General features: G+C 52.8%; 1 protein-coding gene across 2 annotated transcripts; it reads right to left on the bottom strand.

Annotated features, from left to right (window-relative positions):
• Positions 1-27705, bottom strand: ITGA5 (integrin subunit alpha 5; the record flags this gene model as incomplete). Of its 2 annotated transcripts, XM_080705169.1 has the most annotated exons (30): positions 1-84; positions 668-790; positions 2493-2594; positions 3731-3844; positions 3955-4038; positions 5389-5541; positions 5726-5831; positions 5939-6019; positions 6145-6224; positions 6318-6410; positions 6493-6643; positions 7006-7073; positions 7193-7330; positions 7516-7670; positions 7791-7846; positions 7987-8088; positions 8693-8738; positions 9473-9664; positions 12423-12631; positions 13569-13621; positions 13780-13836; positions 16699-16742; positions 16860-16904; positions 17087-17212; positions 17421-17466; positions 17559-17620; positions 17702-17822; positions 17944-18056; positions 19515-19645; positions 27326-27705. In XM_080705169.1, the coding sequence occupies 30 exons, from the start codon at positions 27703-27705 to the stop codon at positions 1-3; spliced, it is 3315 nt and encodes a 1104-aa protein (XP_080561295.1). The 2 variants fall into 2 exon arrangements, with proteins under 2 accessions (XP_080561295.1, XP_080561296.1); XM_080705170.1 differs by lacking the exons at positions 13780-13836; positions 16699-16742; positions 16860-16904; ... (5 more) ...; positions 19515-19645; positions 27326-27705 and having other exon boundaries at positions 6330-6410.
• Between the last annotated feature and the right edge of the window lie 241 nt (positions 27706-27946).

The following is a 27946-nucleotide window of genomic DNA, read 5'->3' as shown; positions in this document are numbered from 1 at the left end:
TCAGGCATCGGAGGTGGCTGGAGGCTTGAGCTGAGCTTTTTCCATGGCGGTGCCATACGGGAGGGAGCGCTTAAAGAATCCAAGCTGATGAAGGGGAGAGGAAGGAGAGTTTATGGACCACCGTCCTCCCCAGCTCGCTTCCCAAGAGGTGCTTCTCACCTCCCCGTACGGGAAGAGTGGCCCCTGAGTTCACAGGAAGACTTCTTCCAAGCTCACAGGAGGGCTAAGAGCAGGGCTGGTTTTGTATGGGGGAGTGTCTTTAAAGATGCCCCCAGGTAAGCCAGGAAAGGCAAACAGATTCAAACTGATTGCTAAGTCTGGTCACCCAGTAGCGTGCCTCTTGAGGATTCCGGGCCACCGCTGGGATGTGGTCAACTGGTGCGGGCAGCCATGGAGCGCTGGAGAAAGTGACAGCACCACTGCCATATATCTGCCATCTGAGGTTCCCATGGTTTCGCAAGGGTGGGTAAACTAACCATCCCCAGGGAAGGGCACTCTTCCTAAGCTGGGGCTGTGAAGTGAAGGGAAGGTCCTCTAGGAGGGGACGGGATGGGGTGCAAGGAGCCAGGGCAGCGTGGGGGTGTGCGGCTGGAACACTGATCTGGAGGGGGGGTCCTTGACAGAGCGTGAGGAGAGGGTGACAAGTCACGGGCAGGATGTGGCTGACCTTGTAGAGGATGTAGATGAGCAGACCTAGGAGTAGCAGGCCAAAAAGGACGGCGAGGATGATGATCCACAGGGGGACGCCATTGCTGCCTTCTGCCTTGGTCCACTGCACGGTCGTGGCCACCTGGGGAGTGAGAACCCAGAGAGCCTTCTGAGCCTGCCATGGATGGAGGCCACCCCCACCTCTCATTTTAATATGATGGAATTCTTTTTTTGGTATTGAAGGTTGAACCCAGAGGCATGCTACCTCCGAGCTTATACCCCTGGCCATACTTTATTTATTTATTTATATTTTGTGGTACTGGGAATGGAACCAAGGGGCTTTCTACCTCTGGGCTACACTCCCAGACCTATTTTATTTGGAAATAGGGTCTCACTAAGTTGCTGAGAGCCTCACTAAGTGACTGAGGCTGGCTTCAAACCTGTGTGATCCTCCTGTCTCAGCCTCCCAAGCACTGGGATTACAAGCGTGCGCCACTACTCTCAGCTCCTACTTTATTTTGAAATAGGGTCTCGATTCTCGGACAGCCTCAGCTACTTAGTGAGGCCCTTTGCAACTCAGTGAGATCCTGTTTCAAAAATAAAGACTATGCTGGGCGTGGTGGCGCGTGCTTGTAATCCCAGCATTTGGGAGGCTGAGACTGGAGGATGGCGGTTCGTGGACAGCCTCAGCTACTTAGTGAAGCCCTCCACAACTCAGTGAGACCCTGTTTCAAAATAAAGAATAAAAAATACGGCAGGGGGTATAGCTTGGAGGTCAAATGCCTCTGGATTCCATCCCCAGACCCCCCCCACACACACACAAAAAGAATAAAGAATAAAAAATTAGGGCTGGGGGTGTCATTCAGAGGTAGAATGCTCCTGGGTTCTATCCCCAGTACCAAACACACAAAAAGAAATAGGGTCTCAGCCAGGCATGGTGGCACATGCTTGTAATCCCAGTACTTAGGAGGCTAATACAGGAGGATTGCAGATTCTAGGACAGCCTCAACAAATAGTGAGACTCTCATTAACCTAGTGAGATTCTGTTTCAAAAAAAAAAAAAAAAAAAGAGAGAGAGAGAGAGAGAAGACAGGCATGGTGGTGCATGCTTGTAATCCCAGTATTTGGGAGGCTGAGGCAGAAAGATTGTGGTTTGCAGCCAGCCTCAGCTACTTAGCAAGGCCCTCTGCAACTTACTGAGACCCTGTTTCAAAGTAAAGGATAAAAAAAAAATAGGGCTGGGGGTGTAGTTTGGAGATAGAATACCCCTGGGTTTCATCCCTAGTACTGGGGGAAAAAAAAAAAAAAAAAAGAGGTTTCTCTGAGTTGCTGAGTACTGGGATTATAGGCATGCATCCCCATGCCCAGCTGAGACGAAGGCATTCTGAACTTGAAAGAATAAGATTCTTAAAATGTACAACACATTGCCTTTTACTCCGGGTCTTTGACAACAGCGATTCCCTCACCCCAAAATCTTCCTTCCCTGAATGGTTAGCCTGGTTAGTTTCTTCAGGTGTGGGCGCACACACTGCTTCTTCCAGGACGCCTTCCCTGACTCTGCAAGCCTGGGTTCAGGTGTCTCTGTGACGGGCTCCCGTGAACTCCCTGACACTTGTAACACTGTGCTGTCATTGTGAGGCTGTGAATTCCAGTGGAGGTACCGTATCTGTCTTGCTTACACTGTACCCTGGGCCCTGAAGAGTTCCTGGTACACAACAGACGCTCAATTATAACGTTAAGACCTGCCCTGACTCATGTGTAGTCCCAGCACTCCGACCCCTGTTTTCCTTGGCTTAGATCAAGAAAAATAGGACTAGAAAAACAGATCTAGGCACAGGACTCACCTGAAGTTTCCTTAAGGGCAGCTGCCGGGGCGGGATTCGGTAGGGCATCTTCAGGGCTTCATATGTTGCTTCACACTGCAGGCTGAGTGGCTGGTGCTTCCGCTGCGGGCGGGGAAGGGCGGTCAGAGCCGCCCCTCTTGGGAGCTGGGGGACCTGAGGCTTCCCTGTGGTCTGGCTCAGGCTCTGATAATTCCCTATTTTGGACTCATTCTCTCCTGATTCTCTCTTAATGTTCCTTATATGAGAGAATAAATGTGAGAATCATATGACTACATGTTCAATTAAAAATGTTTTTTTAAATCATTAATGTGGGTTAACACCCAGGAAAACACCTGGCCCATAATGTGTGCTCAATAAATGCCCTCTTTTCCTACTACCTTCCACTGCGTGCCTGTCCACTGCCGAATCATCTTCCACCTTACTGTGTGTGTGTGTGTGTGTGTGTGTGTGTGTGTGTGTGTTACTGAAATAGAACCCAGAGGAATTCTATCTCCAAGCTATAGCCTAAGCCCTATTTAAATTAAAAAAAAAATTTGGTGGTGCTAGGGATGGAACCCACGGACATTCTACCTCCAAGCTATACCCCCAGACCTATTTTTTTATTCTTTATTTTGACACAGGGTCTCACTAAGTTGTGGAGGGTCTCACTAAGTAGCTGGGGCTGGCCGCGAACCTGGATCCTCCTGTCTCAGCCTCTCAAGAACTGGGATTACAAGCGTGGGCCACCATACTCGGCTCCTGTTTTTTTTTTTTTTTAATTAAAAAAATTTTTTTTCTTTTTGTGGTACTGGAGATGGAACCCAAGGGCATTCTACTTCTGAGCTACGCCCCCAGTCCTCTTTTCATTTTATTTTGAAACAGGGTCTTGCTAGGTTGATGAGAGTCTCACTACTTGCTGAGGTTGTCCTTGAATCTGTGATCTTCTTATCTCAGCCATTCAAGTACTGGGATTATAAGTGTGTGCAACCATTCCGGGCCACCTCATGGACACTGGTCTCTAGTGTCTAGACATGGGCTTCTAGCACTCCCTTCTCTGAATGGGCCAGGAAAGGGAAGCGGTTGTTCCTACTGTGGACACCAGGTGGCACTCAAGACACGCAGCTGGGTCTAGACAAGGGCAAGGGATGGGGGCTGAGTGGCTGGAAGGTCACCTAGGAGAGGTGGCTGGGGCGGCAGGAAGGATGGATCTGCACAGACCAGAGGGTCAGGAGGCCAGGGATGAGGTAAGGCTCTCTCACCTGCAGGAAGGTCTTGGCCCAGACTCGGAAATGCAGCTGCAGACTTCGGCTCTCCTGTCGATGCAGTGGCCCAATCTCACAGCGTAGCCTGAAACACTCAGCTTCCGGGCATTTCTGGGAAGAAAGCGGATGTTTGGATCAGGAATTTTGCCCTTCTGGTGGTTGTGAGAGGCCAAACATGCCACCAACGCTTAGGCCCAGACCTCATTCCCAGCATGACTTACCAGGACCTGAGGCCCTGCTGAGGCCGAGCTCTGGCCTGGAGCTTCTCGTCTCTGCAAGTGGTGTGGGGAACCCTCGGGATCCAGCTGGAAGAGGAGAGAGACCCGCGATCGCCTCCCTGACTCACTGCAGCAGCTACGTCAGCCGCACTGCGCCAGGTGCAGCTTCACCCACTGAGCGGTCTCTATCCATTCACCCAGCTGACCACTGAGTGAGCACAGCCTTGGAAAATGAAAACAAGCCAGGAGTGGTGGCATGTGCTTGCAATCCCAGTACTCAGAAGGTTCTCGCCAGCAGGTAGTGAGACTCTAGTCAAAATAGTGAGATCTTGTTTCAAAACAAAACAAAACAACAACAACAACAAAAAAGTAAAATAAGATGGCTTGGGGTAGCCAGGTGTGGTGGTGCATGCTTATAATCCTAGTACTCGGGAGGCTGAGACAGGAGGATCTCAGGTTCGTGGTCAGCCTCAGCTACTTAGTGAGGCCCTCTGCAACTTAATAAGACCCTGTTTCAAAATAAATAATAAAAAGTAGGGATTGGGGTATAGCTTGGAGGTAGAATGCTCCTGGGTTCAATCCCAGTACCACAAAAACAAACAGAAAGCTCAGTTTGTGAAGCCTACATGGAGATGTGTGAACAAGTCATTGGGCCCTTGCTCCTGTGCGGGCCTTTGCATTGGCTGTTCCCTCTGCTTGGGATGTTTTCTGTGTCTCACCAGTGGGTTCATCCTTGTCTCTCAGGCTCAGTTTAACCACTGCCTCCTCAGGAGGTTTTCCCTGATGACTCAACCTATCTCTGGTCTCCCATAGCAAGCTGGTGCTGTCCTGACACTGCCTGCCTCCTCCCTCCCTCCCTCCCTTCCCTCCTCCTCCTCCTCCTCCTCCTCCTCCTCCTCCTCCTCCTCCTCCTCCTTCTTCTTCTTCTTCTTCTACTATTTGGTATTGGGGATTGAACCCAGGAGCATTCTATCCCTGAGCTACACTTCCAAGCCAATTTTATTTCTTATTTGGAAACAGAGTCTCCCTAGGTTGCTGAGAGCCTCACTAAATTGCTGAGTTTGTCCTTGAACCTGAGGTCCTCCTGTCTCAGCCTCCCAAGTACTGGGATTACAGGCATAGGCCACCATACTCAACTTTCGCTGCCTCTGAATACCCGTTAGTTTTTCTCTTTTTACTTTTTACTATCTTAGCAGCCTCAGCTGGAATGTCTGCTCCAAAGGGACCTTGTTGGTTTCATTACTGCAGTTTTTCCTGAGCCCAGCGGTTCAGTTTAGATGATCCTTCCATTACCTACTGTCTACGAGTAAACACCTATAAACAGGCACAGGGCCTGGCGGCCAGGCGCATCCTCAGAGCCTTGCCGAGACCTCGGTGGCCTCCCAGCCCTCAGCCCCAGCCCTCTGAAGCTGCCCGCGCCCGTGCCCCGTCCCTCACCTCCAGGCCATTGGGGTTCAGGGCGTGTCTGGTGGTGCAGTTGCTCAGACCTGTGATCCGGGTCACGTAGAGGAACTGCTGACTGTCCTGGGCCTGGGGACAGCTGAGCTCCAGCACGCCCCGGCTGATGGTGCTGGGCCCCAGGTTGATGAGCTGAGGGGGAAGGCAGGTCACCACGAGGACTGGCACTTCTCCCTCACTGCGACGCTGGTCCCACAGCCCAGTCCACCCTGGGCCAGAACGAAGCCCAAATCTGCATCACTGTTGGCCCACACTTGCAGGGCCCTGGCAGACGCTTCCCTTCCTCATAGACGACGGCCCGCCCGGCCCTCCGTACCTCGTAGACGTGGTGGACAGCAGGGCCCACGTCCGCCTCCTTCTGAAGCTGGTCTCGGGGATGCCAGTCACTTACTGGGAAGAACACGGTATCTGGCTTGGAGACACTGAGGAGGAGGGTGCTTTAGAGGAGGGCGGCAGGGACCCCAGGTGCACCCTTCCCCAGGAGTCTGTCACCCCTCCCACTAAGTCCCCACGCCGCCCAGGGACTGACCCATTCAGAGAGACCAGGGCCTTTGCCTCCACGGAGAGCTGGAAGGAGACCACCTCGCTCTGTGAGTTGTTGAGATTCTTGCTGTGGGATGGAGACGGGACTGAGGGGGGCCGACAGCTCCAAGAGTCCTGCAGCACCAGGTGGGGCCACCTGAGCCCCCTCCATCCTTCACCCCTAGTTCAGCCCCAGCCCGGCCCACTCCCTACCTGAGAATCTGGAAGTCAAACTGAATGGTCTTCTTTGTGTCCTGCAGGTGAGGGACGGTGAACCGAAGGCCACCCCAGAGCTGCGGGTCAGGAGGGGGGCGCGGTGTTAGACTGGCTGGCTGGTCACTGGCCCGCGGCCCCTCCGTCCCGCCCCTCCTGGTCCCTGAACTCACGCTGGCTCCCGCCTTCATGGGGTTGCCCAGGTCACACACCAGCAGGCGACTCTGGTTCATGGCAAAGTAGTCGCAGCTCAGGCTGGAGAAGTTCTGGAGGGGGTGGGCACAGGTCAGGTGCTGGTGGCCCCTCTGCGGGGATGTCCCCCAGTCCCGCTCAGGAGTCCCCTCTCACCCCCGGGTGTCTGAGGAGTCCTGAGTACTCAGCCTCCAGAGGGGCTGTGACCCGCAGCTCAGCCTCGTAGGCGCCGCCCTCGCCCACGTTCTGCGCGTGGAAAGTGAGGTTCAGGGCATTCTTGTCACCGAGGTACACGTGGCTCTGCTCCCTGGAGGGGTGCACAGGGTAGGAAAGGACACTGGGGGATTAATTCTCAGGCCAAGACAAGGGGCAATAATAATAATGATAATAATAATAATTATATAAAAGCTAGCGAGGGGCTAGGGGTACAGCTCAGTGCTAGAGCACTTTGCTGGGATCAATTCCCAGCACTACACACACACACACACACACACCCCACCCCCACAACCAATGAATTGGAGAAATAAATGCTACCATTTTCCGCTGCGTAATAGAAAAGGCTGAAGCTCAGGGAAGTTCTGTGACTTCCAAGATCACACAGAGCGTGTGTCCCTATTCTACTTTTTCAGGTATATCCAGACCCTCTTAGTTTATTCAGCCCCCACTTACCCAAACACTTCCAGCTGCAGGTCAGGCACACAGATGTTGTCTTCTCCGCAGTCCAGGAGGATCTGAGCCTGGGGAGCAGGGCACCTTGAGATGCGGGTCCACCGTGTCCTGGGTGCAGGCCTCCCCTCCCGGCCCTGCCCCTGCGAGCTCAGCCTCCAGCCCCTCCCTCCCTCCCTCCCTCCCTCACCTTGTCTTCTATCCGGCTCTTGCTCTGGTAATGGAGGACTGGCCGGAGGCCATGGCCGTCTGTGGGGGCTTGGGAGTCCAAGGAGAAGTTGAGAGCGATGTGAATCGGGGACAGCTTGTCTCGGAACTCTGACTCATTCTGGGGCAGAGAGAGTCCCCGGGGTCAGGACACTTGACCTGTGGGCCTGCTCCTCGCTCCTTCAGAGGCCCTGCCAGCCGCCCCCAGCTCCTCCAGTGGAGGGGCCCCTTCCGGTGCCCCCAAGAGCACCAAGCCCCTCCGGGGGCTCTCCCAACCTGTCTCCTGCCTTAGCCGGGGCACCATACCCGGAGGTAGATCTTCATCTCTCTGCAGTCCTCCCGGGCCCCATTCTGGATGAGCAGCGTCTGGGTGAGCGTGGCCTGTTTGGAGGCCAGGAACAGGGCCCGCCGAATGCCTCCCTTCTGCTTCTGCCAGTCCAGCTGGAGCTCCACCGTGAAGCCTGCGGGCGGGACTCGGGTTATGAGAAGCTGCCTCTCCCTCCTAATCTACTCAGAGACAAGGGAGGTGCCCAGGTTCCTGCCCCCCAGCCCTTCCCTGAGAGATCCAGGCAGCCCCTCACCAATGGAGCTTGGGACGTGTTTTCCAGACGCGTTGAGGCAGAAGCTAAGGTTGATGCTGGAGAAAGAACAAGGAGAAAGCTGGCAAATGCAATGGGAACAGCATCCTGTCTGCTACTCACCTCCCAACAGACCCAGCTGGGCGGCCCCATATCCACTCCCAGGCCCAGGTCTCTGCCTCCTCCCGGGCCAGCTCACCAGGCCACGGGGTTCCCCTCCAAGCTGCAGCTGCGCTCCTCTGGGTTGAACATGGTGGGGAAGACGGTGAGAGAGGCGCTGGCAGACACGATGGGGCGACCCCTGTGACAGCGCATGCGGTGAACAGAATTAAGACTTTTTTTTACTGGTAATTGAATCCAGGGACATTCTACCTCCGAGCGAACCCCCAGCCTTATTTTTTATTCTTTATTTTGAAGCAGGGTCTCACTGAGCTGCAGAGGGCCTCAGTAAGTACCTGGGGCTGTCTGCAAACTGCGATCTTGCTGTCTTACAATCATTTGCCACCACATCTGGCTTGACTCCTTTGAACCCTGGCACAGGAGCCTGATGCCCAACCCCTAGAATGCCAGTTTCCTCTACTCTGCACTGATTTTCTTTTCTTTTCTTCTTCATTTTGGTGGTACTGGGGATGGAACCCAGGGGCATTCTACCTCTGAGCTGCATCCCTAGCCCTATTGATTTTATTTTTATTTTGAAACAGAGTCTCACTAGGTGGATGAGAGTTTCACTACTTGCTGAGGCTGTCCTCAAAACTGCAATCCTCCTGTCTCAGCTTCTCAAGTACTAGAATTAAATGTGTTCATCACCATCCTGGCTTACACTTATTTTTACAACTTGGCTCTATGGAGAAATTCCCAGTTCCCGACCCCCCCAGGCTGCCTCAGTCCTGCCTTGGAATTCATACCTGTACACCACAGCCTTGTCCACACCGAAGGACCCCACAATCAGATCTGCAAGAAGTCAAGAAACCATGCCTTATAGCAAGCCCAAATAGAGCATCTATCTATCTATCTTTCTTTCTTTTTTCTTTCGCTCTCTCTTCCTTTCTTTCGTGCCCCCCCCCCCCCGTACTGGGGATGAAACCCAGGGACATTCTACTTCCAAGCCACACCCCCAGCCCTATTATTTATTTATTTATTTATTTATTTATTTATTTATTTATTTATTTATTTATTTCTGTGTGTGTGTTACTGGGGGTGGAACCCAGAGGCTTTCTACCTCCGGGCTATACTCCCAAACCTATTTTATACTTTATTTGGAAACAGGGTCTCACTAAGTTGCTGAGAGCCTCACTAAGTAGCTGAGGCTGGCTTCGAACCTGTGTGATCCTCCTGTTTCAGCCTCCCAAATGCAGGGATTACAAGCGTGCGCCACCACGCCTGGCTTCCTATTTTTTATTTTGAAACAGTGTCTTGCAAAGTTGCCAAGGGCCTCACTAAGTAGCTGAGGCTGGACAAACCTGCGCTCTTCCTGTCTCAGCCTCCCAAGTACTGGGATTACAAGCATTCTGCCCAGCGGACCCTTTCTTCCTAACCACGCAAGTTACATCTTTTAAGAAGGGCGAAGTGAGGGAACAGCGCCACCTGGTGGCATCATCTACAGCTGCACCCAGAAGAAGAGTAGTGACTGGTCCCAGCCTGAGACCAAGAATACTAAGGCTAAAGGGGCCTCAGTCAACACTCACCAGGGTATCCGTTGCCATCCAGGTCTCGGCCTCCACGAAGGGCAGAGCCAAAGAAGTCTGGGGTGTGGCCACCTGTCCACAGGGGCTGCAGGACCTGGGAAGGTTGAGATCCCAGTCCCCTTGGTCCCCCAGGAAATATCAACACTACTCCCTGCTGGGTCTTCCCACCAAAGGGAGCCCCAATGGCCACATCTGCAAGAAACACAACATACACAACACATACCAGTGAGCAGGCCAGGAACCCAGGGCTCTACAACCAGGAGCCAGACCCTGTTCCTTCCCTTCTGTCAATCCCTATATGGTGTGTGTGTGTGTGTTACTGGGGGTCAAACCCAGGGGCATTCTACATCTTCAGCCCTCCAGCCTTTTTATTATTTTCATTTTATTTATTTATTTATTTTTGCAGTACTGGGAATTGAACCCCACGGGCATTCTACCTCCTAGCTATATTCCCAGCCATATTTTTATTCTTTATTTTATTTCTTTGTTGTACTGGATATTTAACCTGGAGGCATTCTACCTCCAAGCTACATCCCAGCTCTACTTTTTAGTTTTTTTTTTTTTTTTTTTTTTTTTTTTTTTGGTGTTACTGGGGATGGAACCCTTCTACCTCCGGGCTACACTCCCAGACCTATTTTATATTTTTTATTTGGAAACAGGGTCTCTTAAGCCAGCGAGGCTGGCTTCAAACCTGCACAATCCTCCTGTCTCTCCCTCCCAAGCACGGGGAATTAAAAGCGTGTGCCACCACGCCCGGCAGTATTTTTATTTTTTGAAACAGGTTTCATGGAGTTGTGAAGGGCTGCGCTAAGTAGCTGAGGCTGCCTGCGAATCATAATCCTCCAGTCTCCAGCTGGGATTACAAGCATGCACCACCACACCCAGCTCTTTATTCTTTACTTTGAAACAGAGTCCTTCTAAATTGCAGAGGGCCTCACTAAGTAGTTGAGGCTGGCTGAGAACCTGTGATCCTCCTGTCTCAGCCTCTCGGGTACTGAGATTACAAGTGTGTGCCACCACACCTGGCTCTTTATTCTTTTTTTTTTTTTTTTTTTTTTTGGTAGTGGTACTGGGGCTTTCTACCTTCAGGCTATACTCCCAGACCTTTTTTATATTTTATTTTGAAACAGGGTCTCACTAAGTTGCTGAAAGCCTCACTAAGTAGCTGAGGCTGGCTTTGAACCCGTACGATCCTCCTGTCTCAGCCTCCCAAGAGTGGGGATTACAAGCGTGCGCCACCACGCCCGGCTTTATTCTTTATTTTATCTATTTTTTTTTTTTTTGTGGTACTGGGGGTGGAACCCAGGGGCTTTTCTACTTCTGGGATATACTCCCAGACCTATTATATATATATATACACACACATACACTTTATTTGGAAACAGGGTCTCACTAAGTTGTTGAGAGCCTCACTAAGTAGCCAAGGCTGGCTTTGAACTTGTGGGATCCTCCTGTCTCAGCCTCCCAAGCACTGGGATTACAAGTATGTGCCACCACGCCTGGCTTTATTTTTTATTTTGAAACAGGCAGAAGGCCTCACTAAGTAACTGAGGCTGGTTGCAAACCTGCCACCATGCCTGGCTTATTATTATTACTTTTTAAAAATTTGAGGCAGGATCTCACTAAGATACAGAGGGCCTCACTATGTTGCTGAGGCTGACCGTGGACCTGTGATCCTCCTGTCTCTACCTCCCAAGTACTGGGGTTAAAAGCATGTGCCAAGCCAGGCCTCTGTAACTTAGTGAGACACTGTTTAAAAATAAAGAATAAAAAACAGAGCAGGGGGTATAGTGTATATCTCAGAGGTGGAATGCCCCTGGGTTCCATCCCCAGACCCGCAAAATAAATAAATAAATAAATAAATAAATAAATAAATAAATAAACAAACAAAAGCATGTGGCACTATTTGTAATCCCAGCATTTTGGATGCTGAGACAAGAGGATTGTGGTTCAAGGACACCCTCAGCTACTACTTAGTGAGGCTCTTTGCAACTCAGTGTGACCCTGTTTCAAAATAAAAAATAAGGCTGGGGGTGTAGCTCGAAGGTAGAATGCCACTGGTTTCCATCCCCAGTACTGCAAAAAAGTGCCACTATGCCTGGCTCATTTTTTATTTTTTATTTTTTTTAGCGGTACTGGGGGTGGAACCCAGAGGCTTTCTACCTCCTGGCTATATTCCCAGACCTTTTTTTTTTTTTTTTTTGAAACAGGGTCTCACTAAGTTGTTGCTGAGAGCCTCACTAGGTAGCTGAGGCTGGCTTCGAACCCGTGCGATCCTCCTGTCTCAGCCTCCCAAGTACTGGGATTAAAAGCATGTGCCACTACCCTCAGCTCCTACTTTATTTTGAAACAGGCACCACCACGCCCGGCTGACATAATTTTTTTTATTGGTGCATTGTTATCATACAGCTTAATGAATTACAAGATGGTAGAGGCATCCATGCACACATCACTCATTTTGCCCTTACCCAGTTCTCATTTTTTATTTTGAAACAAGGTTTCAGCTGGGTGTGGTGGCAGGCACTTGTAATCCCGGTATTTGGGAGGCTGAGACAGAAGAACCAAAGGTACACGGCCAGCCTCAGCTACTTAGTGAGGCCCTCTGCAACTTAGTGAGACCCTGTTTCAAAATAAAGAATAAAAAATAAAACTGCGGGTATAGCTTGGAGGTAGATGCTCCTGGGTTCAATCCTTAGGACCACAAACAAAACAAACATAACAGGATCTCACTAAGCTTCTGAGGATTACAAGTGTGGATTACAAGCCTTGAACCCAGGATCCTCCTGTCTCAGCTCCCCAAGTACTGTGAGTATAGGCACATGCCACCAGGCCTGGCCAATTCCTGTATTCTACCTAATCAAAGCCTAATACCCAGACTTTAGGGTTAAGGTTTATACCCCTCCCTGGAAAGGCCCCAGCTCATCCCAGCTGCGTGAGCCATGGTACTTACCATTGTAGCCGTCCTGGTCCAGGTCCCCCAGCGGGGTCAAGGAACTTCCAAATCGACCAAACTCATCCTGGCCAGTGAGGGTGAGGCTGGGTGCGGGCTCCATGCCGGCTGCGTGCTGCAGGTAGACGTAGACTCTGCCCACCTCCTGGGGCCGCCCATCAGCCGTCCGCGCCATGAGCAGGGGCGCCCCCACCAGCAGGTCGTCCAGCCTGGGGCAAGGGCAGACCCGGGCATCCTCAGGCCTGTCTTGCTACCATGCCCCCCCAACAACCAAAAGCCGTAGGCACCCTGGATCCCCGACTCCCTCCCACCCAAGCCCAAGACTTGAGGCCTCCCGTTCAGCTCTCAACTCCCTCCTGGTCCCCCAGCAAGGGGAATGCGAGTTCGAGTGAGAATCCACAGAAAAAGCCCCAGGACACGCTCTGCTTGCCCTTTGTCCCATCCGTGTGTGTGTGTGTGTGTGTGTGTGTGTGTGTGTGTGTGTGTGTGTGCGTGCGCTGCTGAAGAGAGAACCCAGGGGTCTTCTACCTTTTGGGCTACACCCTCACTTTTTTTTTTTTTTTTTTGAGGTACTGGGGGTGGAATCCAGGGGCATTCTACCTCCGAGCTACACTCCCAGCCTATTTTTTATTCTTTATTTTGAAATAGGGTCTCACTGAGTTGCAAAGGGCCTCGCTAAGTAGCTAAAGCTGTTCACGAACTGTGATCCTCCTGTCTCAGCCTCCCAAATGCTCAGACCTATTTTATTTCTTATTTGGAAGCAGGTTCTTACTAAATTGTGGAAGCTGGCTTTGAACCTGTGGTTGTCCTGTCTCAGCCTCTCAAGTACTGAGATTACAGGCGTGAGTTACCATGCCGGGTCCTGTGTGTGTGTGTGTGTGGTTCTGGGGATTGAACCCAGGGGCATTCTACCTCTGAGTTACACTCCCAGCCCTATCTTATTTTTTATTTTGAAACAGGGTCTCCCTGAATTGCTGACAGTCTCACTAAGTTGCTGAGGCTGGCTTTGAACCTGTGATTCTCCTGTCTCAGCCTCCTAAATACTGAGATTACAAGTGTGCACCGCTGGGCCCAACCCGTCCCCACTCTTCCCTCCCTCCTAGACCTGGTAAGCGCATGACAGGGTGGCTCTTATCCACGACTCACCCGTCCCCGTTGACGTCCGTGGCAGTCACTGCGTAGCCGAAGTAGGAGGCCATCTGGGGGAGGGGACAGAGAGGTGGCGTGGGTCAATACACAGGCCCCAGAGGGGCTGGGAGGGGCAGTCCAGAGGCTCTGGGGAGATGGGAGTTTGATGTTACTGAGGGCTGAGGTTTGGATGGCAGAGGGCCAGGCTGGCGGGGTGGGGTGTCCTCACCTGTTCCCCTGAGAAGTTGTAGAGAGATCGGATGTCTGAGCCATTAAGGATGGTGACCTGGGGAAGAGACAGGCCTATGGGTCCCAGACATCCCATAGTTGGAAGACAAGGAAGTGCTGATACCTGGGGAGGCATTCCTCAGAGACACTGGCCGCTTGCCCTGGTGCCCTCCCGGGCTTGGTCCCCATCTCCATCTTCCTGCAGGTGCTCCACCCCACGGGCCTTCACTGTCTTTGTCCACACCACTCATCAACTACTGACAGATTCCTCCCTGTACTGACTGCTCTAGGGCGGGCGGAGAATGGCGCCCCCTGGCGGCTCCCTGCAGCCACAGCCTAACTCTCATCGTCTCGTCTGGTCCTCCCAGACTAGGAGGATCTAACGTGGCCGATCTGATTTTGCTTATTCTTTCCTTATTTTCCTCAACCTCAATCAAACTAACTTGACATTTTTTGCCTTTTATTCCATCTCTTTCAGGCTCCTGCCCAGGATACCCTCTCACCTCATCCTCACTGACCTTCACAGAATCTCCTCTGACCAAGTCTCTTTAGAAAGAGATTATTCCTTGCCCTAGCCTGTTACATCACCTTGACCACTTTTCATTGAGAAAAAAAAAATTATTGCCGGGCGTGGTGCCACATGCTTGTAATCCCAGCGCTTGGGAGGCAGAGATAGGAGGATCGCGCAGGTTTGAGGCCAGCCTTGCTGGCTTAAGAGACCGTGTTTCCAAATTAAAAAAAAAAAAATGAAATAGGTCTGGGAGTATAGCCCGGAGAAGGGTTCCATCCCCAGCACCCCCCCCCCTCAAATCTAAAAATATATATATTTTTAGTACTTGGGAAGCTGAGACAGGAGGGTCACAGGTTTTAGGACAGCCTTAGCAAGTAGTGAGATTCTCATCAATTTAGACAGGAGTGTAGCTTGAAGGTAGAATGTCCCTGGGTTCAATCCTGAATTCTACCTCCAAGCTATACTCTTACCATCTTTTTTTTAATTTCTTTTTTGTGGTGCTGGGGATTGAACTCAAGGGTATTCTACTGCCGAGCTACACCCACAGCCCTATTTTTTATTATTTATTTTGCAACAAGTTCTCACTGAGTTGCAGAGGGCCTCACTAGGTAGCTGAGGCTGTCCTCGAACTGTGATCCTCCTGTCTCAGCCTCCCAAATGCTGGGATTACATGTGTGCACTACCACGCCTGGCTTTTATTTGTTTTTATTTTGGAACAAAGTCTCACTAAATTGCTGAGGCTGGCCTTTAACTTGCAGTCCTCCTGTCTCAGCCTGTCAAGTACTGGGATTACAAGCACGTACCACCATGCTTGGATTGCATTTAAATCTCTATCCAGCTATTTACTAACTAGATAATCTTAAGGCAACTTACTTAAGACTTCAGTTTTCTTGCTTTCTTTCCTTTCTTATATCTATCTTTCCTTCCTCTCTTCTCTCTCTCTCTCTCTCTCTCTCTCTCTCTCTCTCGGTACTGGGGATGGAACCCAGGGGCATTCTACCTCTGAGCGACACACTCAGCCCTATTTTTTATTCTTTATTTTGAAACAGGGTCTCACTGAGTTGCAAAGGGCCTCACTAAGTAGCTGAGGCTGTCCGCAAACCGCGATCCTCCTGTCTCAGCCTCCTGAATGCTGGGATTACAAGCGTGCGCCACCATGCCAGGATCATCAAGATCTCAGTTTTCTCTTGTGCAAAATGCGAGTGATACCATCAGGCCCGTAGTCTTGTTGTGAAGAACAGCAGTCATGACCGGACAGTGCCCGCTGCACTGACGGCTCAGGAGTAGCGGCACCTGAGTTGAGCACTGTGCGGGCGTCTTATCTCACACACTTGACTGGAAGCTTGCATGAGATGGGAAATGATGTCTTCTTCATCTTATCTCTTACCTCGCTTCAATAAATGTTATTAACTGAACAAATGCCTATGGCATTCTTATCTGTATAGGCACTTGTCATGGTCTAATAATAGCGGCTGTCCTAACAATTCACTAAGTACTTTCACATGCATTACCTCATTTTACCCTAGTGAGGTCAGAACTATTATTATCCCATTATACAGAGAAGAATGAGGCTTAGAGAAGTTAATCAGGAAGCAGGGTATGAATAAAGAACAGAATGAAACCAGGGATGGTGGAATACACCTGTAATCCCAGTACTTGGGAGGTTGAGACAGGAGGCTCACAGCTTCAGTAAGTAGTGAGACTCTCATCAACTAGTGAGACCCCGGTTTTTTTTTTTGTTTGTTTGTTTTTTGTTGTTGTTTTGTGGGTTTGGGGATGGAACCAGGGGTATTTGACCTATACTCTGGCCCTATTTTTATTCTCGGCCCTGGAGATTGATCCTTGATCGCAGAGGCAGTCCTCCTCCGGGCTATACCCCCAGCCCTATTTTTTTTCATTTGGAAACAGGATTTTGCGAAGTTGCTGAGAGCTCACAAGTTGCTGAGGCTGACTTTGAACCTGCGATCCTATTGTTTCAGCCTCCCAAGTACTGGGATTACAAGTGTGTGCCACCATGCCCAGCTGAGACTGTTTTAAAATAAAATAATAAACTAGGTCTGGGGGTGTAGCTTGAAGGTAGGATGCCTCTGGGTTCAATATTCAGTACCACAAATAAATAAGTAAATACATAAAATAAAATAAAAAATAAAAAGGGTTAGGGTATGGTGTGGAGGTAGAATGTCCCTGGTTCAATCCTTCCTTAGTACAAAAAAAAAAAAAAAGAAAGAAAGAAAAAAAGAAAAAAGAAAAAGACAAAAACAAAATAAACAAAAAACCAAAAAACCTATAACAGAAATGACTTGTCCAGAGTAAGTGCCAGAACTTGGACGCAAGCTCTGCTCGTTTGGGGAGGGGGTATGCTTAGCCAGGAGAGGAGAGGGAAGGAGCGGAGGTCAGGCTGGGTCTTACGTAGCCATAGGTGAGGTTCCCCTTGGGCACACCGGCAATAAAGTCTGCAAAGAGAAGAGAGCGTGTGGGCTAAGGTGGGGGAAAAGATGCCGCAGCACCGTGAGGGTCTCCGCCCAGTGTTGGCGCTCTCCCTCCCTTGGCCCAGCCTGGGACCCACTCACCTTCTGTGTCGTCATCACTGAATTCACCCACGGCCACAGAGTATCCTGGGGGACAGGGTGCGCGATGTTAGCATTTCTGCTTTGGGGACCCCTCTGCCTGGCTGCCCCCATCCCTCTCTGCTCCCCTCCTGGGCCTTCATGGTCAACCTGCCCAAGACAAACACGGTGGAGGGGCTGGGATGCCCTCGTGGGGGGATGCGGGTGGGCCCTCACCATGGCTCACTCACCCAGGTAGCTGTCATCGTAGATGGAGCTGGCCTGCCGGGTCTGCAGCTGCCCCTGGACCAGGTTGATCAGGTACTCCGGGTAATAGGATTCTGCAATCTGCTGCTGAGTGGCCGACAGGATCTGGCCTGGGGAGGGGAGGGGTCAGAGGGGGTAGGCGGTAGAGGGCTCTGGGGTCCATCAGGCTCAAGGAAGGGAGGCGTGTGAGGGTGACGGAAGGATGTGAGTTGTGGGGAGGGACGGGGAGGCTGAGGTGGGAAGGACTGGTGGTCCTAGGCTGGGGGCAGGGATGGCAGGCTGGTGCCGGGGCCTGAAGAGGACAGAGGAAGGGCTCACCTTGCCAGAAATAGCTTCCTGGTCCTCCCAGGACCACACGGCCGGTCTGCGGGAGGGGGAGAGGGGTGAGTTCCACACCTGGTCCCGCCCCATGGCCCAAGACCACTACTAGCCCCTCCTCCCAGCTCACCCCCTCACCTTGGTGAACTCGGCACTGAAGCCCCCTTGGCAGTAACCCTGCCCTTCTGCCCAGCTGAAGTCTGCGGGGGAGAGGAGGGTGGTGAGAAAGCCCCGCACAGGGGCCGACAGGAAGTGACAGGCGGGCAAGGACGCTGGCCTACCTGAGCGGCAAGGTGCGTACTCCAGAATTCGGGTGAAGTTGTCTGTGGACAGGTAGCAGGTGCCCACGGGGTCGCTCATGGGCTCCTTCTCTGTGCGCCAGCTGTACAATGGAGCACAGGCCTGCGAGGGCCGGGGAGGGCCTTCAGGGTTCAGCCAACCAGGCCCTCCCTCCCTCCAGGCCCGGCGTTACTCCACCACCGCCTGTCCCCCAGCTACCACTCAAAGTCCAGCAGCCCCTCACCAAGATGGAGGAGCCGTGCGCTCGCACTGTGGCCCCAAACCACTGCAGGGACTTGTACTCCACAGGCTCCTCTCCCTCTGTGCTGGACAGTGAGGACTCCAGGACCCGGGAGCCTGGGGACGCAAGAAGGGAGGCCTGTGGGTCTAGAGCAGCCCAGGGTGCCCAGTCCTGCCAAGCCCCAGCTGCCTTGGCCCCAGAGGGGCGTGAGAAAGGATTGCTAGTTAGGGTTGTGCAGCCAGACTCAGCCTTCCTCTACACACACACACACACACACACACACACACAACCTGGGTTTCTTTCTTTTTCTTGGGGTATTGGGGGTGGAACCCAGGGGCACTCTACCACTGAGCTACATCAGGCCTTTCTTTTTCTTTTTGGTTTTTTTTTGGAGATAGGGTGTCTTAATTTGGCCAGACTGGCTTCAAACCCATGATCCCCCTGCCTTAGCTTCCCTAGTGGCTGGGATGACAAGTGTGCACCACTGGACCCAGCTTTATTTTTTATTTTGAAACAGGGCCTTCCTAGGCCCTCTCTTCCTGAGAGTCTTGATAAGTTGCCGAGGCTGGCCTGCGATCTTCCTGACTCAGCCTCCAGAGTAATAGGTGTGCACCACCACACCCAGTTGTGTTGTTGTTGTTGTTTTTGCAGTGCAAGGGGTGACACTCACCACAGGAGACAAGCACTCTACCACATGTCCCCCTCTTCCTGCCCTCTCACCCCAGGCTGTCTCTGGGGACCGCCGGCTGAGTGTGTGCCCTTGCTGCACTGTTTACTAGCCGTGTGACCTTGGGCAAGTGACTTAACCTGTTTCCTCACTTATAAGAGAGGGATAATAATACTTGGTACAGTTGCTGAAAGGATTAAGTGATCTAATGCACGGGAGATGCCCACAACTGCCAGCGTCCTGCGGGTGAGTCCTCGCCCTGTGACTCCCCCCACCTGCCTCCACTTCGGGGACTTTTTTGTTGTGTGCGTGGTACTGGGGTTGGGACCTCGGGGGATTCTACTTCCAAGCTACACCCCCCAGCCCTGGTAGAAATGTTTTATCTTGAAACAGGGTATTGCTAAGTTGCTGGGGGTTTCACTACATTGCTGAGGCTGTCCTTGAACCTGCGATCATTCTGTCTCATCTCAGCCTCCCAAGTACTGGGATTACAGGCACGTGCCACCATGCGGGGCTGCAGCTGGGAGTCTGGGAGACCCGAGGGCAGCAGCGTCGCCTTTCTCTCCTGCAGCACAAGCGCAGGGCCTGGCCCGGCCACCACTTAAGTCAGCGCCCAGTTAAAGGGGCTGAGCAGCCTGTGAGGCTCTCTGTCTTTGTCTGTGCTATGGCCCTAGCCTCCCTGAGTTGTGGGTGATTCAGTGGAAATGAGAGCCACATGTTTCTGAATCATGCCCGCCCTTCCTTGGGCTGGGCTGGGCTGAGGGCGAGTACCACGGGGAGCCACTGGTTGGAGCTGAACACTGGGCGGCCACTGGGAGGGTGTGTGTGGCCTCAGAGCTGGGCAGGCCCCGCCCCAGGCTGCGGTCTCACCCCACCCTCAGTCCCTCCTCGAATGTCACCAGCCTACCTTTGCTGTCAAATTCGATGGGGGTGCACTGAGTGGGGCTGGCAGCCCAGGGGCAGATGTAGACAGCACCACCCTGCAGCACTCCGGGCTGGCTCGTGTTGGCCTTGGGTGCTCCGACCAGCACACTGACCCTGGGGAGGGAGCAGAGGCAGTTTAGGGGACTCCTTGCTCTTGGTCAGCCTTTGCAGGCAGGAAGGCCTCTGGGCTGGGGATGGCTGGGGGTGGGGTAGGTGCCCCCTGGGTTGTATTTATATCTCAGAAGATGCCGGGGATGCCAGAAGCCATGGGCTGGAGTCAGGCGGTCCCCATGTGGCGCTGTCACTAACCAGCCCTCCCCACCTCCCACCACTGTCTCTTCTCCCACCTTCCCCTATTAATAAAGACAAGAGGAGCTAGCCCCAACTCCTGGAAGGGCCTGGACTGCAGGACCTGCTGGGGCCTCAGAGCCCTCTCACCCACTCACCCCATACCCTCTTGTCCCAGCCCTTCTCTGGGCCGAGACCCAGGCATCCTGCTGCCTGGCTGCTCAGCCTTGGGGTGTGGACGAGGAAAATGTGAGTCCTGGGACTGAAGCAGCAGGAGGATGGTGCAAAGGGAGGGCGGGCCTGCAGCGGCTCTCACCTCCAGGAAGGGTGTGTGTCTCAGCCCCCCCAAGCCCTTTCCACATGCCAGCCCCACAGACTGAATTCAAATCCTGCTCCCCTGCTGTCCTCCGTCCTTGTTCTAGACACACACTGGCTCAGGCCTCCCCGAGAGGCTTGCCTCTGATGGGGGTCCTGCGTCACAAGCTGGTCACAGGTAAGGTGCTGGGCGATCTCCCCGCCTTCACCCCTGCTCACCATCCCTGCAGCTTCCGCAGGGCCCTGGGCTCTCTTGGCTTTTTTCTCTGTCTCCAGTGAGAGCTGCATCCGCCAGCCCGTGCCAGCAGCCTGCCAGCCTGGGCCGCTGCTCTCCTCCGTCTCTGCCCCTGTCCCTGGGGCCTGCTCACTTGATTTAGGTTTTGGGTTCTTTCCCTTCATCTTAGTTCTTAGGCTTCTCTATTGGTTTCTGTCCCCTTTCAGTCTTTATCTAAATATCTATCTACTTATTTATTTATATATTAGAGATTGAACCCGGGGTATTCTACCTCCGAGCTACACGCTCAGCCCCATTTTATTTCATTTTGAAACAGAGTTTCACTAAGTTGCAGAAAGCCTCACTAAGTAACTGAGGCTGGCCTCGAACCTGTGACCCTCCTGTCTCAGCCTCCCAAGTACTCAGATTTTAGGTGTGTACTCGCATGCCCAACTCCCTGCCTTAGCTTTTTTATTTTTTGGTACTGGGATCAAACCCAGGTTCATTTCATCTCTGAGTATACCCCCAGACCTATGTATGTATGTATGTATGTATGTATGTATGTATGTATGGTGCTGACGATTGAACCCAGGGTAATTCTACCTCCGAGCTACACTCACAGCCCTAATTTTTATTCTTTATTTTGAAACAGGATCTCACTAAGTTGCAGAGGGCCTCACTACATAGCTGAGGCTGGCCACAAACCTGTGATCCTCCTGTCTCAGCCTTCCAAGTACTGGGATTACAAGCGTGCACCACCACGCCTGGCCCCCCAGCCCTTATTTTATTATTTTTTTTATTTTTATTTTTTGTGGGTCTGGGGATTGAATCCAGGAGGCATTCGACCTCTGAGCTACACCCCCTGCCCTATTTTTTTTATTCTTTATTTTGAAACCGGGTCTCACTGAGTTGCAGAGGGCCTCACTAAGTAGCTGAGGCTGCCTGTGAACTGCGATCCTCTGATCTCAGCCTCCCGAATGCTGGGATTACAAGCGTGCACCACCACACCCGGCCCTATTTTATTTTTTATCTATTTTTTTGTGTGTGGTACTGGGGTTTCAGACACCTATTTTTTATATTTTTATTTGGAAACAGGGTCTCTTAAGCCAGCGAAGCTGGCTTTGAACCTGCGTGATCCTCCTGTCTCCGCCTCCCAAGCGAGGGGATTACAAGTGTGTGCCACCATGCCCGGCTCCTATTTTATTTTTATTTGAAAATAGTTTCAACTAAGTTGCTGAGGCTGGCTTTGAACCTGTGATCCTCCTGTCTTGGCCTCCCAAGCACTGGAATTACAAGTGTGCACCACAATGCCCAGCCCCTTCTCAGCTTGCAGACTCCCAACAGCTACGACTTCACGATACCAAAGTATCTCCTTCGGCCTTTCTCACTAGGGAAGAAGGCTTTAGAGGCGCATTGTGGTAGAGGTCACAAAGGCTGGGGTGTCTTCCAAGAGGACCAGGTATGTTGAATGAGGGAGGACTGGGAGCTGCAGGGACAACAGGCCCAAGGGGGCTGAAGTGGGGAGAAAGCGGGGGTCGACCAGGCTCAGAAGATGAGACTGGGCCCAGGGGAATGGGAAGGGAGACAGAGAGGCAGTCCTGAAGTTATGGGGGGCGGCGAGGGGAGGTGCCAGCTTTGGTTACCCTGGGGACAGGAAATGTTTACTGCCTGTGGCTTCCTGACTGTTTCCAACCTCTCACTTCTCCGTTTGTCTCCCTCAGGGCCCCACCCCTCCTGTTCAGGCACCGCATCCAGTTAGGGGGTGGGAGCTCCAAAGGCAGTGACCTGGTCAGTTGCGAAATCCAGTAGGTGAGGGTGGTGATAGTGTGAGGTTGCCTGGCCCCAGGGCTGGGAGAGGAGCTGTCCCCAGAGAACTCTGCCACCACCACCCTCAGGCTCCAGAAATCAGAAAGGGTCACCAAGCCCAGCATGGTGGTACATGCCTGGTCATCCTAACACTTGGGAAGCTGGGACAGGAGGCTCAAGACCAGCCTCAGCAAGGGGCAATTAAGCGAGATCTGGCTTAAAAAGAAAAAGATAGGGCAGGGGGTGTAACTCAGAGGCAGAACACCCCTGGGTTCACTCCCCAGTACCAAAAAAAAAAAAAAAAAAAAAGTCTCCAGCCCGAATCAGACCACTGGACCCAAGACCAAGACTCAGCAAGGACTTGGGTGATGCCCTTTCTTTCCCTCTTTCCCTGGGTTACCTCAGCCTCCTAGAGCAGGGTACCTGTTCCCTACCCCTCAGCTTCTCCAACACCCCTTGCTCTTGGGGAACTAATGAAGTCTGAGATACCTGGGATGGCCTAAGGGAGAAACTTGGTGTTTAGCAGGATTGCAAAGTGACAGCGAGGCTTTGTGAAGCCCACAAGCCCCAGGGCCAGGGGCATATCTATACTGGATGTGTGAAGGTTCAGCGTATCTATATGCAGGCACGAGACACAGATCCAGACCTGCCCTGCTACCTGTGGCTTATACCGGAGGATTCAGTTATAGCGTCCATTCCATCTCAGCAACCCCAGCTCAGTTCAACACACCGTGCCCCCCACATGCGGAGTGAGGGAGCCGGTGCCAGGGATGGAGCATAAGCCAGCTTGCCCTTATTTTTCCACTCTTAGTTCCTGCTTCCTAAACCCTGAATCAGTTGGGTCTTAGGGGTCCCAGATGGTAACAATGGAGGGTTCTTGGGCTATTTTCAATATTTTCAGAAAGCCTAACGGAAACCATGCATTTACCTGATAAGGCAGCCCAAGCTAATTAAAACTGCAAGTATATTTGCTTTTGGCTGGAATTATAACATCTCCTGCAGGGAACCTGGCTATCTCATGCTGGCCAGAAGCTCTGATTGGCAGCTATAGATGTTTTTGGTTAATATGAAAAGAGAGAGAGAGAGAGAGAGAGAGAGAGAGAGAGAGAGAGAGAACAATTTTGCAACTTAGGGAGACCCTGTTTCAGAACAAAAAATAGGGCTGGGGTGTAGCTTGTAGTAGAATGGTCCTGGGTTCGATCCCTAGTACTGCCAAAAAAAAGAAGAAGAAGAAGAAGAAGAAGAAGAAGAAGAAGAAGAAGAAGAAGAAGAAGAAGAAGAAGAAGAAAAAGAAGAATTAATTATCCCTTTCTCCCTTACTGAATACAGTTTGACAGATAAACTCTTCCAAAATAGAGTCTAAGGGAAGAATTAATCACCTTAATTTATTTTGAAGCCTCAGAGCTCTGGGATTCTACAGTTAGCTCACAGCTGGAAGACTCCACAGAGAGCGCTGCTGGTTTTAAGACTTGTGTAGATGCCTCAGGGTTACCTCGTGCAGTAAAGAAGGGCCAGATTGGTCCTGATGCTTCCAAAGAAGTCCCAAAGCCAGGCATGGTGGCACATGCCTGCAATCTTAGTACTCGGGAACCCAACAAAGGAGGATTGTAGGTTCAAAACCAGCCGCAGCAATTTAGCAAGACCCGGTTTCCAAATAAAAATTACATAGGTCTAGGGGTATATCCTGGAGGTAGAAGGCTCGTGGGTTAGATTCCCAGTATCATAAGAAAAAAGCCCCCAAATTGTTCTTCTTTGACAGATGGGTAAACTAAGTCATGGGGAAGTTAAATCATATGCCCAGCTGGGTGTGGTGGCACATGCTTGTAATCCCAGTACTTGAGAGGCCGAACATAGGAGGATTGTGGGTTTGAGGATAGCTTCAGCAACTTAGTGAGGCCCTCTGCAACTAAGTGAGACCCTGTTCCCAAATAAGAAATTAAATAGGTCTGGGGGTGTAGCCTGGAGGTAGAAGGCCCCTGGGTTCCATCCCTAGTACAGAAAATAAAAAGTCTAGGGTCGCTCAGAATCTTTCCCAACAGAAGAACCAGAAGCCAGGAATCCTGGTTTTTAGGCCAGTGTTCTGGTTTACTCCACTGCCAATTTATCCCCTTCTCTCCTCTCCACTATCTCCCAGCCAGGCTTCTGATTAACCAGTGCCTGTTCAATACTCAGTTACTGTTTGACTCTGGTGGCCTGACAGGGTCGGGGTGGAGAGCAGCAAGTGGACAGGACCCAGCTCCTCCAGGACCACAGCAGCACCGGGATCACAGCAGCACCGGCAGGCCAGAAGGGAACACTCGCTTCTGGCACCCCAAGTCCCTTCCCACAAGGGAGGAAGAGCTGCCCCAGCTGCTTGGCTTAAGGAGATGAGAGAAACTGGCTCACCTTTCTAGCTTGCAAGTGTCCTGGGCTAAATCACTTTCCTCTTCAAGCCTGAGATTCTCTCCCCATAAAATCATGCTAAGCTGGGTGTGGTGGCGCATGCTTGTAATCCCAGTACTTGGGAGGCTGAGACAGGAGGATCGTAGGTTCAAAGCCAGCCTCAGCGACTTAGCTAGAGTCTCAGTAACCTAGTGAGATCCTGTTTCCAAATAAGAAATAAAATTAGGTTGGGGATGTAGCTTGGAGCCAGGATGTCTCTGGGTTCAATCCCCAGGACCACAAGAGAAAAGAAAAAAAAAAAAAATCACGGATTTCCCTTGAATGGTTCCTAAACAAACTTCCAGTTGTAAATTTCTATGACTCCTGAGGCCTCGCTTTTATAAATCTAACATGGGGCAATAATACTTTCTCTCCTCAACACGAATTTTTTTTGTCACAATCCAAGGGCAAAATGCAATGAAAATGCTAAAGAAATGTGAAGAACTATTATTACTATCATGGTTACAAGCAAGTACTAAAAGCAAGTGAGAAACGGGGGAAAACTTAAACAAAGAATGAGGTCGTGGTCAGGGAGGAGAAAACCATAACCAGAAAACAGCTACCCACAAAACTCATGCCTCCCATGATCCCAGAGATCACCCTCTGTGGACCAGGTTCTTCTTGTATATTCTGTCTTCTTTATATCTTAGAATAGGCTGGGGAGCTGATGCTCACAGAAGACCAGGCTCCAAGGAGCTGGCTCCAGGTAGGGGCTTCTGCCCAGTGCTGCCTCATTAGACTTTGCTTACAAGTACTTGCTTGTAACCATGATAGTAATAACAGTTCTTCATGTTTCTTTAGCATTTTCACTTGCTCCTGTCACACAAGCTTGGTGGCGCCCCTCCGGGTGGTTCTCCGGTGCAGTTTCACTAAGTACCCTGTGTACAGTAGAGACCAGGAACACGCAAGCCCTTCCTGACTGGCTGTGGCCCCAGGTGAGGGGCTGAGCTGTCTTCTGTGAAGGGGAGGGGTCCAAGGCCCAGATGTGCTGGGAGGGAGATCACTGGAGGTCGATTGTTACCCTAAGAGGCGACTGCCCAGAGCAGAGGAGAGGATGGGGAGTGTGAGCTGAACACCTGGGTTCTCTTGGGAGGGGAGATGAGCAGAGGAAAGGTGAAGAGGGAGAACCCTGAGTCTTGTTTGAGAAGAGAGCTTCAGGGATTGTAGGATCCGCCAGAGGCTAGACAGACACCTAAGGGACCAGGAGAGTGTGAATGTCCAGATGTTCCAGAGGAATGTTTTAAAAGGGAACTAATACTGTGTGTGTGTGTGGAGGGGGGGTGTAAAATCGAGAGAAACAGATATCCTGGTCAGGGGAGCAGCACCCATCCCCTCCCTCCACCCTGCTCTCTATCCCATCAGAGTTATGGTAAGGAGTCTGAGGGGCTTGGGGGAGGCAAGGCCTGGCAGAGGCTCCAGGCTAGGGTGATGCAATGGGGTTTGGGCTAGAGGCCAGGGGGGTGGGGTGGGGGTGGGGTGGGGTGGGGACCTTGAAAAGCCCAGATCCAACAGCTGGGAGCTAACTATCTTTCTTTTTCTCCACCCCACAATTCCCATGGACAAAGGAGACACTGGCTCCCCTCCCCGATTGAATTAACTAGACTAGCTCCTTTTCTCTAAAAATTAAAGGAATCAAGTAGAGATCTGTTAACTGCATCATGTACAAAACCAGCTCACCTCTGACAGAGGTCCAATCAAACCCTGAGATCCTGGGGGGCTGGGGTGCTCAGAGATGGACAAGAAAGGATTACTCCAGTCATGGTGGAGAATCGGGAATCTGGCGTCTGGGGGTCCCTGGCTCAGCACGGGGACAAACGTTCCCCTCTTACTCCTCCCCGTTTAAACACCCGTGTTCTAATGTGGCCTTGGCTCTAACTCCGGTTTCCCAAGCCTGCGGGCACCCCGCTTTCCAGCACTCAGGGCCCGGGTCTGCTCGTCCCCGCTGAGCTGGGGGGGGAGGATACTCCTTTGAGACCCTCAGGGCCCTTGGGCCCGCGGTTCTGCCGCTCTTGGGCAGAGCAATCCCCAGCTTCCGACCCCGGCCCCAGAAGTCTCGGGCTCCAGCCGACAAGCTACAGGAAATCAGCTTTTCTCTTCCTCCCAAGAGCTAGAGGAAGAGGGAAACCGCCCACCCCCTTCACGCGCGCACACACACCCCTCCCGACACATCCGTGCACCGCCCTCGGCCCAGCCCGCCCCGGCCCCCGCGCCCCCGAGTCCTGGGACTCCCCGAGTTCTCGGATCCCCTCGTCTGAACAGAGATTGGGAGTGAAGGGCGGAGCAGAAGGCTGAGGAGGAAGGGGAGGGAGCCGCCGGCCCCCTCCAGGTCTTTCCCAAGTCTGAGTTGGGGGAGGGGAGGCCGAAGCTGGCCCCCATTTAACCTTCCGACCCCCTCAGTCTGTCTCCCCGCTCCCTACACATAGTTTGTCCCGCTTCCACCTTCTGCCCTCCGCACAATGGCCCCAGGGACCCCGAGGTCCGCCCGCGCCCCCGAAGCCCTGCCCGGCCTGGGCGCCCCTCCGCCCCAGGCCCCCGCGCGACCCCCGGCTCCGCGTCCGGGCTGGTCCGCTCCGCGCTTCGGGTCCTCGCCCAGCCGCCGCGGCCCCCGCCGGCGCCCCGCGCCCGCCGCCCCCTCCCCGCGCCGCGCGGGCCCCCAGCCCCAGCCCAGGTCGGCGCAAACTCCGCCCCTGCAGACCCCGGCCGCGTCCCGGGCTCCGCCGGCCCCCGCCCGCCGTGCACCCGCCACTCACCCCTCCGTCCCGGGCCGGTAAAACTCCACCGAGAAGCCGAAGAAGGAGCCCGGGGGCCCGGAGAGCACGGCCGGGGCCTCAGCGTCTAAGTTGAAGCCCCCGACCCCCGGCGGCGGCGGCAGCAGCAGCAGCAGCAGCAGCAGCAGCAGCGGCGGCGGCGGCGGCGCGGGGCGGCGCGGGGGGCCCCAGCGCGGCTCGGCGTGGAGGGGGGACCCTGGCGTCCGGCGCCCCATAGCGCCCGCTCTTCCCTGTGCTGGGGCCACCGACCCGGAGCCGCTTCCTAAACCTCCCAGAGGCGAATGACTCAACGCGGGGAGGAGTTTGCCCAACTCCGGGCTGAGCCCTCCCCCCGCCCGCCGAGGGGGCTGGCAGGGGGGCATTCCTGGGTCCCGGGGCGGCGAGCCCGCGCCCCCACCCCGAGGGGCTCGGGGGGCCGCGCCTCTCCACCCCCCTGCCCAGCCCCAGCTGGGGGCCGGTGGTCGGGCCTGGGTCAGACTGGGCGGGCTCGGGCTCTTCCCCCTCCTCTCCGCTTCCCCCTCCGGCCTCCCCCTCCTTTCCAGATGTACAACGTAAACGCTCGGAAAAGGAGTCGGAAAAAGGGAGCGGAGCATTTCCTAATGA

The sequence above is a fragment of the Muscardinus avellanarius genome, assembly GCF_963383645.1.
Source record: "Muscardinus avellanarius genome assembly, chromosome: 11".
Taxonomy (NCBI): Eukaryota; Metazoa; Chordata; class Mammalia; order Rodentia; family Gliridae; genus Muscardinus; species Muscardinus avellanarius.
Note: the sequence above shows the minus strand (reverse complement) of the source record. Positions and strands in the feature narration are given on the sequence as shown.